The sequence below is a fragment of the Caretta caretta genome, chromosome 21 (assembly GCF_965140235.1).
Source record: "Caretta caretta isolate rCarCar2 chromosome 21, rCarCar1.hap1, whole genome shotgun sequence".
Classification (NCBI taxonomy): Eukaryota; Metazoa; Chordata; order Testudines; family Cheloniidae; genus Caretta; species Caretta caretta.
Window position 1 is genome coordinate 14,056,422 of NC_134226.1, and position 17,043 is coordinate 14,073,464.

At 56.2% G+C, this 17,043-nt stretch overlaps 1 protein-coding gene across 2 annotated transcripts in view; it reads right to left on the reverse strand.

Annotated features, from left to right (window-relative positions):
* The window catches only part of CACNA1S (calcium voltage-gated channel subunit alpha1 S), an 89,969-nt gene that overhangs the window by 13,806 nt on the left and 59,120 nt on the right, over window positions 1-17,043 (reverse strand). For both annotated transcript variants that reach the window (XM_048826884.2, XM_075121904.1), the window contains exons 29-38: window positions 11,796-11,924; window positions 11,105-11,170; window positions 10,510-10,601; window positions 8,773-8,932; window positions 7,366-7,493; window positions 5,747-5,843; window positions 4,310-4,412; window positions 3,239-3,340; window positions 2,951-3,075; window positions 1,185-1,313 (exon numbers count right to left, since the gene is read on the reverse strand). In XM_048826884.2, the coding sequence (XP_048682841.2) occupies window positions 1,185-1,313; window positions 2,951-3,075; window positions 3,239-3,340; window positions 4,310-4,412; window positions 5,747-5,843; window positions 7,366-7,493; window positions 8,773-8,932; window positions 10,510-10,601; window positions 11,105-11,170; window positions 11,796-11,924 (1,131 nt within the window). The remainder of the gene's footprint in view (window positions 1-1,184; window positions 1,314-2,950; window positions 3,076-3,238; window positions 3,341-4,309; window positions 4,413-5,746; window positions 5,844-7,365; window positions 7,494-8,772; window positions 8,933-10,509; window positions 10,602-11,104; window positions 11,171-11,795; window positions 11,925-17,043) is intronic.

Consider the following 17,043-nt stretch of genomic DNA (forward strand, 5'->3'; position numbering starts at 1 on the left):
CCAGCCCGCAGCTCCACCTAACGCAGGGGTGGGCAAACTACTGCCCACAGGCTGGATCCGGCCCACCAGGCATTTTAATCCAGCCCTCGAGTTCCTCTGGGGAGCGGGGTTTGGGGCTTGCCCCGCTCCAGCCAGGGACAGGGTCAGGGGCCACTCTGTGCGGTTCCTGGAAGCAGCGGCAGGTCCCTGCTCCGGCTCCTATGCGTAGGGGCAGCTAGAGGACTCTGCTCCGCATGCTGCCCCCGCCCCAAGCACCGCCCGGCAGCTCCCATTGGTTGGGAACCACGGCCAATGGGATCTGCAGGGGCGGCGCCTGCGGATGGGGCAGCATGCAGCATAGACGCCTGGTCGCGCCTCCACATAGGAGCCGGAGGGGGGACATGCTGCTGCTTCTGGGAGCTGCTTGAGATAAGCGCCACCTGGAGCCTGCACCCCTGAGCCCTTCCCTCACCCCAACCCCCTGCCGCAGCCCTGATCCCCCTCCCGCCCTCCGAACCCCTCAGTCCCAGCCCGGAGCACCCTCCTGCATACCCAACCCCTCCCCTCATCCCCAGACCCACCCTAGAGCCTGCACACGCAGCCGGAGCTCCCACCCACCCCGCACCCCACCCCCCCGCCCCAGCCCAGAGCCCCCTCCAGCACTCTGAACTCCTCATTTCTGCCCCTCCCCAGAGCCCGCACCCCCAGCCAGCGCCCTCACCTCGTCCTGCACCCCAACCCCAATACTGTGAGCATTCAGGGCCCGCCATACAATTTTATACCCAGATGTGGCTCTCAGGCCAAAAAGTTTGCTCACCCCTGACCTAACGCCTGGGAACAGAGGAGACGGTGACAGCGACTTAGCCAGTCGGTGACGTGGTTTCTTGTTACTGACCCTCTCCTCTGTGATCAGACCCATTTCCACAGACTGTGGCATCTCCCATGCTTGTGGCTTCGTGCCACGCCCGCCGGCTCACGTGCTCACACAGAGCTGGGTCCTGCCCAAGTGTTTGGCACCAAGCGGCCATGACAATGTGACTGATCTCGGGCATCATCACTCACCCCTGGCACCTTCTGGGGGGCCCCTACCCTGTCTGCAGCAGTCACCGCTCAGCACACGATGCTCCGCATGGGACACCGGCGGTGGGGCTGGTACGTGCGGGGAGGGTGTGGGGAGAGTGGGTGGTACCTCTCGCTGTGCTCACCCGGTATATCCCTTCCTCTATCGCTGCCTCCATCATGGCCCTCTCCAGCTCCTCCTCGGAGGTCAGGTCCCCAGAGATCGTTCGGTGGATCTCGGGTGCGGCTTCCTCTTCGATGCTTCTCAGGCCGGCCTGGTTGGACGGACAGAGATGGGGAAGGTCACTCACGGGGCTGCTGGTGGCAGGGCGAGCGCTTCCTCCCCAGGCAAGGGGAGAGGGAGGCTCAGCAAAGCCCGGTTACCCGGCAGCTCCAGCTTCCTTCCCCGAACCCGCAGCCCTGCCCCCCAGCTGCCTCCACCGAGCCCAGGCTGCCTTGCCTACTTCCCAAAGGGGGGGCTCTGGTGTCTGCTGGTTCAGCAGCCTCTCCCCCGGCGCTAGCTCTGTGCACTGGGTGGGGAGGAAAGGGGGACACAGAGAAGTGACTTCACGCAATGGGGCTGGAAGAGGGTAAATGAGCTGAGTCATGGGGCCAGGGGGCGGGGGGTCTGTCTAGGGCATCGGCATCTCTGCCCCTCCTGCAGGGCCATGGGGGCTGGCACATCTCACCTTGCACATGTTGGAACTGGATTTGACACCCAGGGACCGATGTTCCTACACCCCAGGGGGAGGTCAGGGGAGCCCTGAGACATGGCTGCATTCCAGGTTGGACAAGAGAAATACCTGCATCTCTCCAGGGGGGGAGTCCTCTTTGCTCGGGACATGCCCCCCAGGACCTCTGACACAGGGAGCCTGGACTCCAGTTGAAACTCTTGTGTGGGGCTGTTCGTTCCATCAGCCAGAAGGGGGGCAGGGAGTGACATGAGCCTCAGACCTTCCCCTTGTCCCTGCCTCTTTGTCCCCATTTCATGGGTGGGGAAACCAAGGCAGACAGGAGGGAAGTGACTTGCCCAAGGCTACACAATGAGTCAGTGGCAGAGTGGGGAAAGAACCCAGGCGCCTTGCTGCTCTCCACCGTGCTTACTCCTCTAGATCGCGCTGCCTGTAGAGACTGACCCTGGGTCATGGTGGAAGGAGCAGGGCTGCAGGAAGGGTGGTGTGGGGGCACCAGCTCTGAGATTCCATCACGGGAAGCCCTTGAAAGCCCAGAGCTCGGTCCAGGCACCAGTCCAAGCTGTGTGCAGCGGAGACCAACTGCCAGGCCCCGAGGAGGCAGCCACCAAGTTGTCCCTTAGGCTGGGCCAGCCTCCTCCACTTCAGGACTGTTCCTCTTAACGTGGGGTCCCATCCCTTACACACTGAGATCTGTTTGGGCTCTCCTGTCTCATCCACCAGCTCTCCTGTGGAGCCCCATTTCCAGTGTTCTAAGGGGCAGAGCTTCCACCCACAGCCCATTCCCCTGTCTCCATGTCCCTTTGTTCAGCTCTGTCCCAGGACTTCCCCTCCGGCCACCCTCGAGAATTCCTCTGCCAGCCTAGTACCGACACCTTCAAATACTTAGGCCTCCTTCCCACCTTGCCCGGCACATAATAACACCACCACCTCGCTCTTGTGGAGCACTTTTCATGAGGCGATCTCAATGTGCTTTACCACTGAGGTCAGTGTCACTATCCCAATTTTACAGCTGGGGAAACTGAGGCACAGAGAGGGGAAATGACTTGCCCAGCGGCGCTGGTGGCAGAGCCCGGGTCTCTCGAGTCCCAGGCCAGTGTTCTATCCAATAGGCAACTCTGCCTCCTGAGCCCTGCCCTGCCTTTGTGCAGCAGGGACAAGCTGGCTGCTTTATCCAGGCAAGAGGAGCAGCTGGGATCCCCAGACCTGTTGGCACTGACCTGGATAGCAATGGCGTTCTTTTTGGGCCGATACCCATAATATTCCTCCTGGCGCTTCATAAACTTCCGGAAGTGCTCCTGGATGAGGAAGGTGGCGTAGAACTTGCCCACGGTCACCTCGTCCTCTGGAGGGGAGAAAGCCAAGTGAGTGTAACACTGCCCAGCGGCTATACCCAGCCCCCCTCCGAGCGGCGTGGGGCGGCTGGGGGGCGGGCAGAGGGTGCCAGGGAGAAATAAGCCAGGGAGGATGGCAAACACAGTCTCTGGATCACCCATGGGAAGACGCACCTCCAATCGGCGGAATGACCTGGTCCAGGAGTTTCATGCTAGTTCTCTTCCAGATCTTCTTGATAATGGCTCTCAGCTCCTCGTTGGCCTGCTCAAAGTTACCTGTGGGGAGACAAACCACCAATCCATTCGTTCTTCCCCTAGGGAACACCGCTGGCTGGACGGAGAGCTCCATCATGGGGATCCTAAGTTGACTCTCCAGGAGTTTTTAGATCTGCTTTTAAAAGCTGAGCAGACCTTGGAGCTGGCTGGAATTGTAGGCGTGTCCCAGACAGCGGATACGCTGGGAATGTCTGTCGCTGACAGGGGTTGATTCCCAGTGGGAAAGGCAGCGCTTGCATCCCAGGAATCCTGGCACACCAGGTGGATGACAATCCCCAAGGCAAACCCCTCTGGGTGTGGGGGGGAGGAAAAAAGGGCCTATTGAGTAGAACCTCCCCAAGTTAACGGAAGAGGGACAATTATAAAATAAAGAAGAGAGGCAAGTAAACGAAACTAAACCTTGAACTGAGAACTCGAGGCTAAGCTGAAGCGGGCAAGCTTGACGCTCTGTCTCAGGCCAGCGGGTGGTTGAGAAGGAACCAAGGGCCATTTGCCTGTGCAGCTCTACATACCCGCAGCACGGGGCCCGGGGACGCCGGGAATGCATGCACGGGACGCACGGGCACTGCTACTAAACATCTCCAATCGCAGGTGGGGGGTGCTACTCGAAGAAGAAGGCAGCATTCTGCGGAAGGGTGAAAGGATCCCTGCACAACCCTCCCCTACCGCACAACTGGCGTTGCGAGGCTAAAGTATAACGGGCCAAGTTCCCAGCAGGTGTAAATAGGCTTAACTCCTTTGAAGTCACATCGTGCTGATTTGCAGCAGCAAAGGATCTGGCCCTAGGTCCCCAGACGAAAGGCACCAGGGTAGCCGATATTACTCACAGCTCATGCTGGTGCTGGGGAGGGACCCCTGCATGGGTGGAGCTAGGGAAGCATTTTGGAGGCAGTCTCTATAGATGCACCAGCCAGCGCCGTGCTGGCAGGGCAGGGCAGGGCACCAAAGCAGACAGAGCGCGTCCCTCACCTTCCGTCTTGATCTTGAGGGCTGTCCGCACCAGAGCGAAGAGAGTGGCGTTGAAGGTGACGGTTCCGTCGCTGTTCAGAGGCATGTTCATGCACACCAGCCGCTGCGCAACAAACGACAACCGCGTTCACCCCCAGCCCGGAGTGCACTTCCCACGCCCAGGCCCGGCAGCAGACCCCGGCAGGACTGCTCAGGCCAGGCCTCAGGGAGATGCGGTGCCTTGACAATGGCAACACAGTCTGAGAGCCAGGGAACCAGAGAGACCCTCCCGGTCCATCTGTGTCCAGCAGCCCCCTTAGAGAGAGTCCCCCTTATATTCATGACAACGGAGATCCGTCTCTATTGCACGGCACTTGTGCAAAGGACACTCTCCAGAGCACAGCTCACCAGGCAGCAAAGACTGACCACGGAGGCCTTGGCTGCATGGGAACGGTCAGGTTAAAGGTTACAACTCTACGGACGGGTTGGGTTAAGCAGCAGGCTGCGTATGGCGGGAGTGGCCTCACCAGTGAAGATGTTGAAGGTGAGGGAATTGGGAAGACATCCTTCTATCAGGGATGGGATGGGATCAATGAAATCCATCCAACCACAAAGGCAGCGGGGTGCACTAGAGGATCCACTAGAGAGCCCGTCCAACCCAAAGGATTCCGGGATCAGACCCCATGGCCTCTTGATAACATACAATTTCACCCAATGGTCCAGAATCCACAGCTGGTTTAAAATGGCAAAGCTGCCTTAAGCTCCAACCCAGGAACTGGGTGGCTTTGTTAACGCTTTGATGGCGTGAGTCAGAAACGTCTCCCATGCTCTGTGGAGAATGAGCGGGTGCAGGAAGAAGTGCCAGATGCCTAGGGAACAACAGCCACGCCGTCCACTCTCCCTGCTCCCTCTGCAGCCTCGGCTTTTGGAGAGCTGCCCCCTGCGGGCAACAGGACACGTTCCCCACTGAGGAGTTCGGACTCCCGCCATCAGCTTTCACGCAGCCACAATGTGACCCACCAAAGCCGAAGAAGGGCCTGGACCCCAACCCCAGACCCAAACACGGGGACACTAGAGCTGAGTGGTGCAGCTTGGACCCATCTCTAGCTGAGATTTGTGTCTGACCAAGAGCTTCGGAGTGTTCTCAGTGGTGGGGTTCTCCGCCTTGATTTGGACTGACTGTACCATGGGAGATTATCATTCAGGAAACCTGAAGTGTGTCAGCCTCCGCCCGTTTAAATTGTCTCGCTCCCCCAAAAAGCCTCCTTCTCCATTAAACCCTTGATATCAGATCATGAGGATACTCAAAACCAACTCTGGATTTGTCCCCAGCTCCTTTCAGTGGGAGCTGGGGAACCCAGAGGCTGCAGGGGGTGCTGGAGGGAGGGGTTGGGATGGGGAGGTTAGCCGTCCGGCATGTTAATAATGGAACCTTTCCCTTTGCAAAGGGCTTATTACCTTGCAAGCTACGCGGTGTGGACAGAACTTCCCAAAGCCCAGGGGAGGCTGGATGCGTCTCAGCAGGGTCACCACATCCAGATGTTTGATTCTTCCCCTGCAGGAGTCAAGAGACAGCTGTGGTAGAATTGCAAACGCTGGGGGTGGGGGTGGGGTTAATTGGCTTGCGGGGGCAGAAGCGCTGGATCTCTGGCTCAGCCACTGACTGCCTGTGTGACCTTGGGGAAGTCACTTAGGCCCAGATTTTAACGGTATCAGACGCTGCTACGCTGAGTGATGCAACACCAAACTGATCCAGGTGTCAAAGTCTCGTTTCCAAAGGGATATAGGTGCTGGCAATGGGATTTTTGGCTCTTCAGTGCCTAAATCTCTTTTGAAAATGAACCTTAGGCTCCTAAATCAGTGAGGCATTAAAAAACTCAGTGCAGCAGTGCCAAAAGCCTTGAAAAATCTGGGCTTTACGTCTGTTTGTACTTCAGTTTCTCCATCTCCAACATGGACACTTCCCTGCTGCACAGACTGTTGCGAGGGTAAATTCATTAATGTAGGCGAGGCCCCCAGGCACTACAGAGATGGGGGGCACAGAAGTATGTAGGTAGGCAGATAATTTTGAAACCGATGGGATTTCATATTGCAGGCCATTGTAGAATGACACTACAGTACTGACATATTATGTCACTGGGGACTGGATGCTTCAGGGGACAGGAAAGCTCCCAGGTCTAGAATCCAGCTGGGGGTAGTTTGGGGGCCTGCGTTAAATGAGTTGCTGTTTCTCAGGCCAGTTCTTAAAAGGTCTCAGAAAGCCACCACTATAATTAGCACCTTGGATGATCATCTCAGCCGGGCTTTAGAGCCATAGACCAAAAGAGCCCCCTGTGCTCATCCAGTCTGACCTCCTTGTAGGTTACGTAATATATAGCAGGTATATTTTTGGTGTTGGGACATTGTCTGGCAGGGAGGGAGAACAGCTGGGTGAAAAGATGAGCCAGCAACCTGATCTGCTTAACAACTGGGTCAGCAGTCCAACCAGGTGATCATCTTGGTCAGCAACCTGATCAGGTAAACAACGGAGTTAGCAAACTAATCTCCGCTAAGCAGGAAAGTGTTTATACACTATATAATGAATAACTTTGTAACAGTGTATTCAAGGCAAGCATCTGAACCTGGGGGTGCGCTTGGATTTAGCCCTGTTGGGCCCTGTTTCGGCAGACTGATCGCTCACTGAAGCAGTGAAGAAATGACATTCTTCTTCAAGCTCAAGGCTCTGCCTGTGAACAAGTGCGTTCTGGGTAGCAGGGAACAGAACCGGTCAATGCTCCTGTACAACACAGGCCAGAGAACTTGCCCCGAATAATTCCTTTTGAACTAATGCACATCTTGAAAAACATACAGGCTTGATTTAAAAGTTGCCAGCACTGGAGAGTCTGTCATAGCCCTTGGTATTGACGCTATCCATGCTATGGCGGAGCTGTGGATAAATAGGGGACTTCAGTCCCACAGGCTGCCAATCCAGCACCTTCCAGCTGTGCTAACTTCTCTTAGCCTTTTAAGGAAATAATCCGCAGGCCTCCCTGGCTGCCACTCAGACCCAGGCCAGCCATAGACCAGCGCTCACTCACTTGGCTTCCGGGTCATATTCTGCCCAGATTCTTTTGAATTCGTCCAGGTGGTGCGGACCCAGGATGGACCAGTCCCGCGTGAGGTAGTCAAAGTTGTCCATGATGACGGCGACAAAGAGGTTGATAATCTGGCAAGAGATAAGCATACGTGAAGGGGACCAGATGCGGAGCCAGATCCTCAGCTAGTGCAAAGCAGCTCCCATTGAAGTCTGCTGAGTGTCTGTCCCACAAAGCCCTGGAGAGGGCAGGACATGGGGTCTCCAAATGTGAAGGGCTTATATAAAATGACAGCAGGGCACTGGGCCGCACGCTATCTTCCCTGTGCTCTAAACTGCCACCGGTTGGTCTCCTCTAACAAATTACACACTTAGTACAAAATTCCCCTCTCCAGCCTGCCTGCTAGATCTCAACTCCGATATCCTGGCTCAGACATTCTCTGTCTTCGCCCTGGGGGACCCATCATGCAGGGACCAGGCCTGCCCTGTGGATTCAGGAACATTTTGTCCTTACAGCAGTACGCGATGGGCAGCCAATCCAAGCTGGAGAGCGTTTCCCAGCCTGTCTAGCGCAACTACTGCATGGAGAATACACGAGAGGGTCGTTTTTATGTGCCTCGCTCTCACCAGAGCAAGACCCAACCCGGGAGCCATATGCCCCACAGGATCCCAGGCTGAAAAAAGAGAGGGAAAAGAGGCAGTGGATGGATCCCCTCACGCAAGGGCTGAGAGAGGGCCAGGCAGAGAGGGTTTCCTGAAGCCAGCAGAGTCTGCTGCTATCGTCGGGCAGGGAACAGACCATAGCACCCTGGAAATATTTCATACCCAGCTGGTAAAACCTGTGACAACCACAGGCGAGTCCTGCCCTCGCCCCCGCAAGACGAATACTGACATTTGTCCTCAATCCGCATGGCAGCCCGTTCATTTCAACCCCTCCTGAGTGACTGTGGGTGGCCCAGTGGCTTGACAGCATTGCCATGGGTTGCCCCCTGGGAGACCAGAGTCCAGGAGCCATGAGCAGGGCTCTCTGGCTTTCTGGAGCTCAAGTTTACCATGGGGTGGGCTCTGGAGGGTGGAGGACTTCACCTCCTGGTGACTAGTTCTGGAGCAGCACTGGGGTTTTTCTTCCCAGCCTTCCTTCTGCCACTGGCGAATGAAGCGTGCTGTGCCCTCAGCCTCGCAGAAAGGGGGACGGCAGCTGCACAATGCAGAACACGCTGAACCCTTCGGACCCTGTCTGGACTGCTCTGGGGCTGCCCAGGACCTGGGGTGCCACGGGAGAGCTCATGGGAGAAAGCCTTGGCATTAGCTCTCTGGTTGGTCCCCGGCCTCCACTTTCACCCTTCTCCCGTCCAGGACAACGAAGGGGCCGGGAGCTGAACACAAGGGGATCTGGAATCAGGGACCGTACCAGGAAGGCGCAGAGCATGTAGAAGCTGATGAAGTAGAAGTAGGCGAAGCCCGTGCCACAGGTGTACTCCTCCCCTGGGGCGTAGTCAGACTCGGGGTCACACAGTTTCCCATAGCTGCAGGCCAGCAGGATCTCCTGCCAGGCCTCGCCTGTCGCACACCTAGGGAGAAAGGGAGAATGCCACTTAGGCTCTGCAGGGAAGGGCTGCCCTGCCCAGGAAGTATGGGATGAGATTTGCAGGAAGGGAGCAGGATCTAGTGGTTACAGCAGGGGCCGAGAATCAATATTATTGGGTTCTAGTCCCAGCGGTGGGCGGGCAGGGGACTAGGCGTCAGGACTCCTGGGTGCTAGCCCCCACTTGGGGAGGGGAGTACAATGCAGCAGTTAAAACAGGGTACTGAGTCAGGACTCCTGGGTCCAATCCCTGGATTTGGGAAGAGAGTGAAGTCTAGCAGTTAGAACAGAAGAGTGGCAGTCAGGGCTCCTATTCCCGGCCCTGCCACTGGCTCTCCATGCAACAGTAGAAGTCACGTCCCCATCTGTGAAATGGGCACAGTGATAACTCACAAAGGGGAGGGGGCTTTACAAGCGATGTTTATCAAACACTCCTGAGATGGTTGGACTGAAAAAAACCAGAGACCATATTTGTTATTCTTATCCCTTCTTAGCACTGGTAAGAAACCAGTTTCCTTCCAATGGGGAATGCTGACACTTCCTTTTATACCAATTCCAGAGGGGAAAAAAATCCACATTTTGAAATTTACAGCGGAATGGAAATTCAAAAGTATTTCATTTCTGAAACATCAAATGTTAGCGCACCATTTAATTTCCACAATGTGGAAACATGAAGCATAGAAACACAGCCTAAGCTTAGGAGGAATTAAACATGTTTAAAGTTTTGATTTGAATCGTTTGGAAACGTTGCCATCAGGACTGCTGTTGAAATAAACGCGGTCCCACAAAGCTTTTCAATTTCAGCCCAACAGCGTCTTTGGGTGGTGGAAAACTCAAGCTTGGCCTTGCATTCAGCACCAAGCCCAGCTGACCTGAGAGTCAGGCACCACTGATGGGCTGCAGGTCTGCGGGCACCCCCAACAGGGCTCATGCGTCTTCTTGGGGAAGTTCTGGGGAGCCCAGTGTGGGCCCCAAGGCACACGCAGGCCACAACCTGACCCCACGGTGTATTTTCCCTGCAACCTGTTGCAACCGTAACCGGCTGGTCAGCGAGCCATGCTTCCCCCTCTGTGCCCGGTCCCCAGCGGCGAGGACGAGCCTGTGCCAGCTGCCAGCTGAGGGACTTACACCCAGATCCTCAAAGGTATTTCGATGCCACTGATTTCAGGGGCCTAAATATCTTTGAGGCTCTGGATCGTGGCCCTGCAGAACAAGCTAGTGCAGCTCCATGTTCAGCTCTGGAGGTGCCGGGTTCAACGCCTGGGGATGGCCAGGACGACAGTGCCATGATGGGTACACCTCACTGTTGCTTCCGTGTATGGAGACCCAGGTCCTTGTGTTGCACTTGGACTTGTGCATTGTGATCCGGTGCAACCTCTTGGCACGCACGAGGGGCCCTTTCCTGACCTGTGGGAGTGAGGGGCTAGCCTGGGGTCTTTGCTCCTCGGGGAGTCAGGCTGGCTTCCCCCAGCAGTGGCTCCCGGCTGGCTGTACCAGGCACACCGAGGGGGTGGAATGGAAAGGGATGCGGTGGGATGAGGAAGGGGCGGGGCCTGCACAGACCTGAAGAGCAGCAGCACGGCTTGTGGGAAAGTCTGGAAGTTGTTGTTCCGGTTGATTTCGGTTCCATCCACCAGGGCGATTTTCCCAAACATCTGTGAACGACATGCTCAGATCCCAGCTGCCCTGGCAGAGGAACCACTGCCACAGGCATCTGTGGCTACCCTCCACCCCACGCGCCCGCTCCTGGCCTCACCACTGCTCCCGATGGCTCCTTTCCAGCCAACAGCCCGGAACCACAGGGAAAGGGCTGGCCTGGCAGGATGACCTTGTGGACTGGGCACAGCGCGGGAAGTCAGGGGTCCGGGGTGTGTTCCCAGTTCTGCCACCGATTGGCTGTGTGAAGCAGAGGGAGTTTGACAGCTCCGTGCCTCAGTTTCCCCATCAGATAACAGTGACCTCCCCCTGGCAGGGAGGCTGCTGGGGCTTGATTCACTAGTGACTGCAGAGCACTCTGAGACCCCCGCCCCCGACGGAAAGGCAGCAGGGTTGTATCCGTTGTGCGGCAGGAGCTCCTGAGGGGTGACCCGTGCTCCCTGGATCCTGACTCTCCCACACCCCGCCAGCCGGGGCCCCAGCACTGTCCCTACCTCCTTACCTGCATCCCGATCACAGCATAGATGAAGAACAGCATCACGATCAGCAACGCCACGTAGGGCAGGGCCTGTGAGACAAAGGGTCCAGGGCTCATGTGGGAGTGGAGCTGAGAGGGAGCGGCCTATCCCCGCTGTGGATCCCACCTGCTTTAGGGGTAGGAAGTCTCTGGGCCGGAGCTACCAAGCTCTGGTGCCAGCCAGGGGTCCAGCAGGGCAGCTGGCAAGAGAGTGAGGCTGTCTGCTGCTGGAAGCTGCCATTAAAAACACCCGGTCTCCAGCGTTCCTGCAGCTGTCGCTCACTCCACAGCCTGCTGCACAGGGAGCTCCCAGCACTGGGGGGGGGGGGGGGGGGGCAGGGAGAAAGGGACATGCACAGTCTCCGCACAAACAGGTGCCCACGACTGAGGTGCTGGAGAGCACCCCCAGGGTCCCTCCAGTCCTGAAGCTCCTGCCCAAGGGAGCTGGCAATCTTACTGGTCTGGGGAATATGGGGTCAACTGAGGCTCTGAGACATGCTGACACCAGTATGAATGAGCATCTGGGAAGCCCTTCTTGGCTCCTCCTGAACTCCCAGATGCTTGGGTAACCTACATGTCAAGTGTGTGCCAGTTAGTGACCGGTCCATATCGAGGTTAACAGCCTGCTGCGTCTACGGGCTAATGGAGCTCTTGCTGGGGATTGGTCCACACACACCTGGAAGGACTTGATGAAGGTCCAGAGCAGGGTCCTGACTCCTTCCCCCCGGCTCAACAGCTTCACCAACCTCATCACCCGGAAAAGTCGGAAGAAGGTGATGGAGACGCGGGAATTGTCTGTAGAATCCTGCAGGCAAAGCAGGCCCCTTAGCCGCTCAGTAGGAACAGAAGCCCCAGGGAGGGGAGGGCGGGAACAAGCCCAGGAGACCTGCTGGGCTCTTCCGGGCTGCTTGGCCATGGGGAGGAGCCACCGCTGTGCAGGACTGGTGGCGTTTCCCCCACTGTTCACCGCTGCAGCCCAGGTATATCTCGGTTCTGCAGCCCCGCTCAGGGCTCTCCTGCAGCTTGGGTGTTCTGTGTGGTGGAGTAAGCCCACGCGCTGGGCCGGCTGCATGCTCTAGTGAGGGTCGAGGGGTGCTACCAAATCAGTACATGCCAGCGAGGAGGATCCAGAAGAGAGGCTCCCTCCCCCATGCTCAGCTCCACCAGCAAGGGTTACATGATGGGCTCCGGTCCCCCCTGCTTCACTTGGGGCTCTGGTTCCCACCACCCTAGGCCTGAGAGCCACCTGGCTGCAGCAGGTCTATGGCAGGGGGCAAAGGGTTGGAGCTCGCTGTGCACATTCGGTTTGGGGCCATGGAGCGGGGTTGACCGGGGTGGGGTGGGAGGGAGGGAAGGAATAGGGTGGGTTAGGGTGGGGGAGACCTTCAAAAGATGATATTGCGGCCCCCAGTCCCTGTGAGTCCCTCCCTGTCTGGAGGGAAGCGGGGATCGGAGCCCTCCCAAGGGGGACGTGCAGCAAAGGAGACTGTCCAGAGAGAAAAGCTCTTGGCAAGGGTGGGAACTCTCCGCTCCGCAACAGCGGCCCAGACACACAAGTGACAGTGCGACACCTGCTTGAGTAGCCAAACGCTGCTTGGCGGGTGCATCCCTGGGCCTGGGACCTGCAGTAATAACACCTCCTAGCTCTTCTCGTCAGCAGGTCTCAAAGCAGTTCACAGATCACAGTCTTCACACCCGCCGCGTGGTAGGGCAGGGCTAGGTTCCGACGGGCATCTGAGGCCCAGCATGACTTGCCCCAGGGAGCCTGGGGCAGGGAATTGAAGCTGGACCGTCTGTCTCCTAAACTGGAACCCTAACCCCGTCTTCCCTGTAGCTCACACACTGCCTTCCCCACCAGGAGCCCCAGGTGTCTGCATCTTATCAAAGGCTCCCAATAACTTTTGGAACAAGCTGAGCAAACGCTCCATAGTGCTGATCAGCCAGGATCACAGCTTGTGGGGCAAATCCCTCCCCCTCTTTGTCTTGTCTCACTGCACCATGTCTTGTTCGGTAGCGTTCGCTGGGGAGGAGCCAGGAGCCGCGGTGGCTGGCACATTGACTCACAGGGCGGCGTGGGGCAGAGGGAGGATCAGAGACCTGACCTGCCTGTATGTACAGCTCCTTGGATTCAGCTGAGGGGATGTGCCAGGCACATGATCAGATGATCATAACACAAGGTTCCACTCCCCATAAGGCAGCTGTGGCCTAATGCTTGATGGGAGGAGTCAGGAGTCCTGGATTCTAATCCTGACTCCACCAGCAACTTGCTGGATGACCTTGGGCCAGTCACTGACCGTCTCCCTGCCTCAGTTTCCCCAGCTGCCCAATGGGGATAGCAACATTTGGTTACCAGGCCTTAACACCTCAGTGGTTCTGGTGCCAGAGGCAGCTGTCCAGCAAAAACAGCAGGGTCATCTCCAGCTGCCCCTCTTGATAGCCCAGGGGCTGGCTCGCTATGGGGGACCTCTGCAAAGGAGAGAGTGGGTTCATCCAGGGGGCTCAGTGAAGTGTCCCTAATTCTGCTCTCCAAAGCGTTCCTAGTCTGAAAAATCAGTCCCTGCCCCAGCTCCATCTCGGCCCCAAATCACATCCCAGCTTCCATCGTCCCACGGCTAGTGCAACTGCCCTCTCTGGCCTCCTGAGGCTGCCTCTCCTCACACTCCTGCATGCTGCTGCCCACCCCAGCAGTATCAGCACCAGCAGCAAAAGCTCTGCCAGGTCTCTGGGCACCACCCTCTGCTTTAAAACGCCCCCACTTGCTCCAGCTGAACTGATGGCGTTTGTTTCGCTCTGTTGGCTCAGACAACCCGCCCGGGGACCTGCGGTGGGAGGAGTGCCCCGCCGGCCCCAACCTAGCCCAGCCCCCAACCTGCCGCAGGGCCGGGGCGCCCAAACCCGGCCCGGACCTAGCCATGGCCAGGGCGCCCCTACCCCAGCCCCGACCCAGCCGCGGCCCAGACCTGCCAGGGCTGTGGCATCGCCCCCACCCGAATCCTCTGCCCCAGCCCTAAATCCCTCATCCCCAGCCCCACCCCAGAGCCCGCACTCCCAGCCGGAGCCCTCACACCCCTTCACCCCAGCCCTCTGCCCCAGCCCTGAGCCCCTTCCCACGCTCCGAACCCCTCAACCCCACCCCCACCGCATGGATTTTGTTAAGTGCACCAATATGAAGGTGATGTGTCACACCTCCCTTCCATATTGGTGCACATAACAAAATTCATTGTTATGTGCTTCTGGGACTCGTGACTTTTATCCATCACCAGGAGATCAGTTACCACCGAAACCAGCACAGGCTCTGTACCATACACAGCTGAACAGGGATTGAGGGAACCCAGAGCCCAAGGCCATGTCAGGCCAGGAGGGAAACTAACCTTCCGCAGAGAATGGAAGTGTCGAGAAACGTATCCCTGCAATTGCACCAAATCACATTGTAAGAAGCTGTGTGCACACAGCTGGGGGGAGAGACCTTAGAATCATAGAATATCAGGGTTGGAAGGGACCTCAGGAGGACATCTAGTCCAACCCCCTGCTCAAAGCAGGACCAATCCCCAACCTTTACAAAATAACGTTGCATTAGATGATACAATGACCAGGTAGAGCACCAGTCCTGTCTGTACAACAGCCGGATGCAACCTTAGTTAGATGGCTCTGTCTCTAGCTGAGTTTTGCTGTATTTCATGGATGAAGGATGGACGGATAGAAGAAAAATGCAATATGGATGGATGGGTCAGTGAGGGGATAGGGAGGCGTGGATGGATAGAAGAAAAGTGCAATATGGATGGATAGGTCAGTGCGGGGATAGGGAGGGGTGGATGGATAGAACAACAGTGCAATATGGATGGATGGGTCAGTGGGGGGATAGGGAGGGGTGGATGGATAAATAGATGGATGGAGATCACATTTCAGTGTGAGGTGAGAAGATCTCCTAGAGGTTGGGTGTGTTTCGCTCCCAAACCATTGGTGTTTTTAGCTCCTACCCCCACTCCGAATGGGAGAGTCACCCTGTGCATTTGCAGAGCAGCCCCCTGGATTCACACCATGCAATCCAGGCAAACACAGCAGCTGAGTGCAGCAGAGAAACAACTAGGAGAAGAAAAATAAATAGACCCACTGCAAGCACATGCAGCTGATATTTACAATGCCATTACAGCCTCCGCTTAGGCAGTACAGTCCGCCACTGGAAGCAAGAAACGTCTGTCGAGAGAACAAGAGTGTCAGCAAGAGAAACTGTCAGAGAGGCAGGAAACAAAAGAGAGACAGAGGGAGAAAGACAGAAAGGCGGCTGGAGGGAAGAGCAAGCTGGGAAACAGAGAGAGGAAGAGACACAGAAAGAAGACAGGGTAGGATGGCCCAAAAACTAACGCACAGAATAAGGCAGATCTGAATCCAGGCTCATCCCCAGGGCAGGTTGAAGGAAATATCAAGCTGGGTAAGACTGGAAGAGAAATGTTCGGACTTGGGAACCTAAAGATAGGCACTAGGGGAAACATCTGCAAAAGTACCAGAGCAACTGAAAGGCCGAAGCCCCTAGCGACGTTCAATGAGACACCAGCCCTGTCTACACTAGAAAGTTGTTCCACTTGAACTATTCCGGGGTAGTTAGAGCAATACAACCTGCCCCAGTGTGGACGCAGTTACACTGGTGTAGAAGGTGCTTTATACAGGGATAGCTATTCCCATATGGGAACGGGAATACCAGTATATTGCAGCTTTATATGGGCACTGGTATACCTACATATTGGTAAAAAATTCATGCCTCTAGCCAACATACACAACAGTTACATTTTCAAGTGTAGAGCAGGTCTTACGCTACGAGGTGTCTAAGCCACTTTTGAAAATAAGACTTAAGCTCCTAAGTCACTTAGGGTTCGTCTTCCCTACCAAGTTAATGCAGGCTCTTTCTCAGGTGTTGCCCTGAGCCCGGCTCGCGTCCACACACAAAACCTTCTCGCCCAAGTGTACTGAATTTGTTAATTCCTAGAGTGTAGCTATTCCTAGAGCCCAGCACGGATACAAAATTTGTATCCACATCCGATCCACAAAAATGGTGCATGGATAGAAAGCAGATATCCGCAGATCTAACTATTCCATTCCCTGGCTAGGGCGCTCCATTTGGGTGCAATTCTCCCCTATGCTGGGAATACAGCTACAAGGCATATGCACCACTTACATCGTCACACCAGGCCTAAGTGGTGTCTAGCCCTTGTGCTGGCCCTGTGTGCAGGAGTGAATTTCACTCGTAAGGCCTTACCCCCAGTGCAGTGATGTCAACGAGTGTATTTCGATTGACTTAGTGGGCTTGGGATCACGGTCACAGGGCATGATCCAGCAACGGTGCTTTATTTTTAGTCCCATTGAAGTCAATGGGACTGCTTGCATGTGCTTAAATGTTTTGCTGGATCAGGGCCTGAGTGACTTAGGAAAGGGCTTCAAATACCAAGGCCTTCTCCGCCCCATCTTGCATGTGTCAATGACCAGCAGAAACAGGAGAGAGAAAGGAAGGAGAGAGAAAGCAAGAGAGGACAGACTTTGCAAACCAGCGTTAAAATTTTTCTGGGAGAAAACAACCACCAGGAATGGCTTTGTTATTGGCGAACTTTCCCCTTGCCCCAGAACACGAGGGCGGCCCATCCCAGTGGCACCGCTGGGACGCACTTGGCACAGTTTTGTGAGAGTGCGGTCTCCCTAAAACACGGCGCTCCCGGGCTCTGTGCGCTTGGGCAGGAAGCAGCATTCCAGAGCCAGAGGCAGTGCTAGACCATTGGACTAAGCAGGAACATTTCGAGGAGCCCCCACACGGCACATACGAAAAAAGCCAATAGGGAGCCCTGTCATAAATATAAAGGGAAGGGTAAACACCTTTAAAATCCCTCCTGGCCATAGGAAAAACCCTTTCACCTGTAAAGAGTTAAGAAGCTAGGATA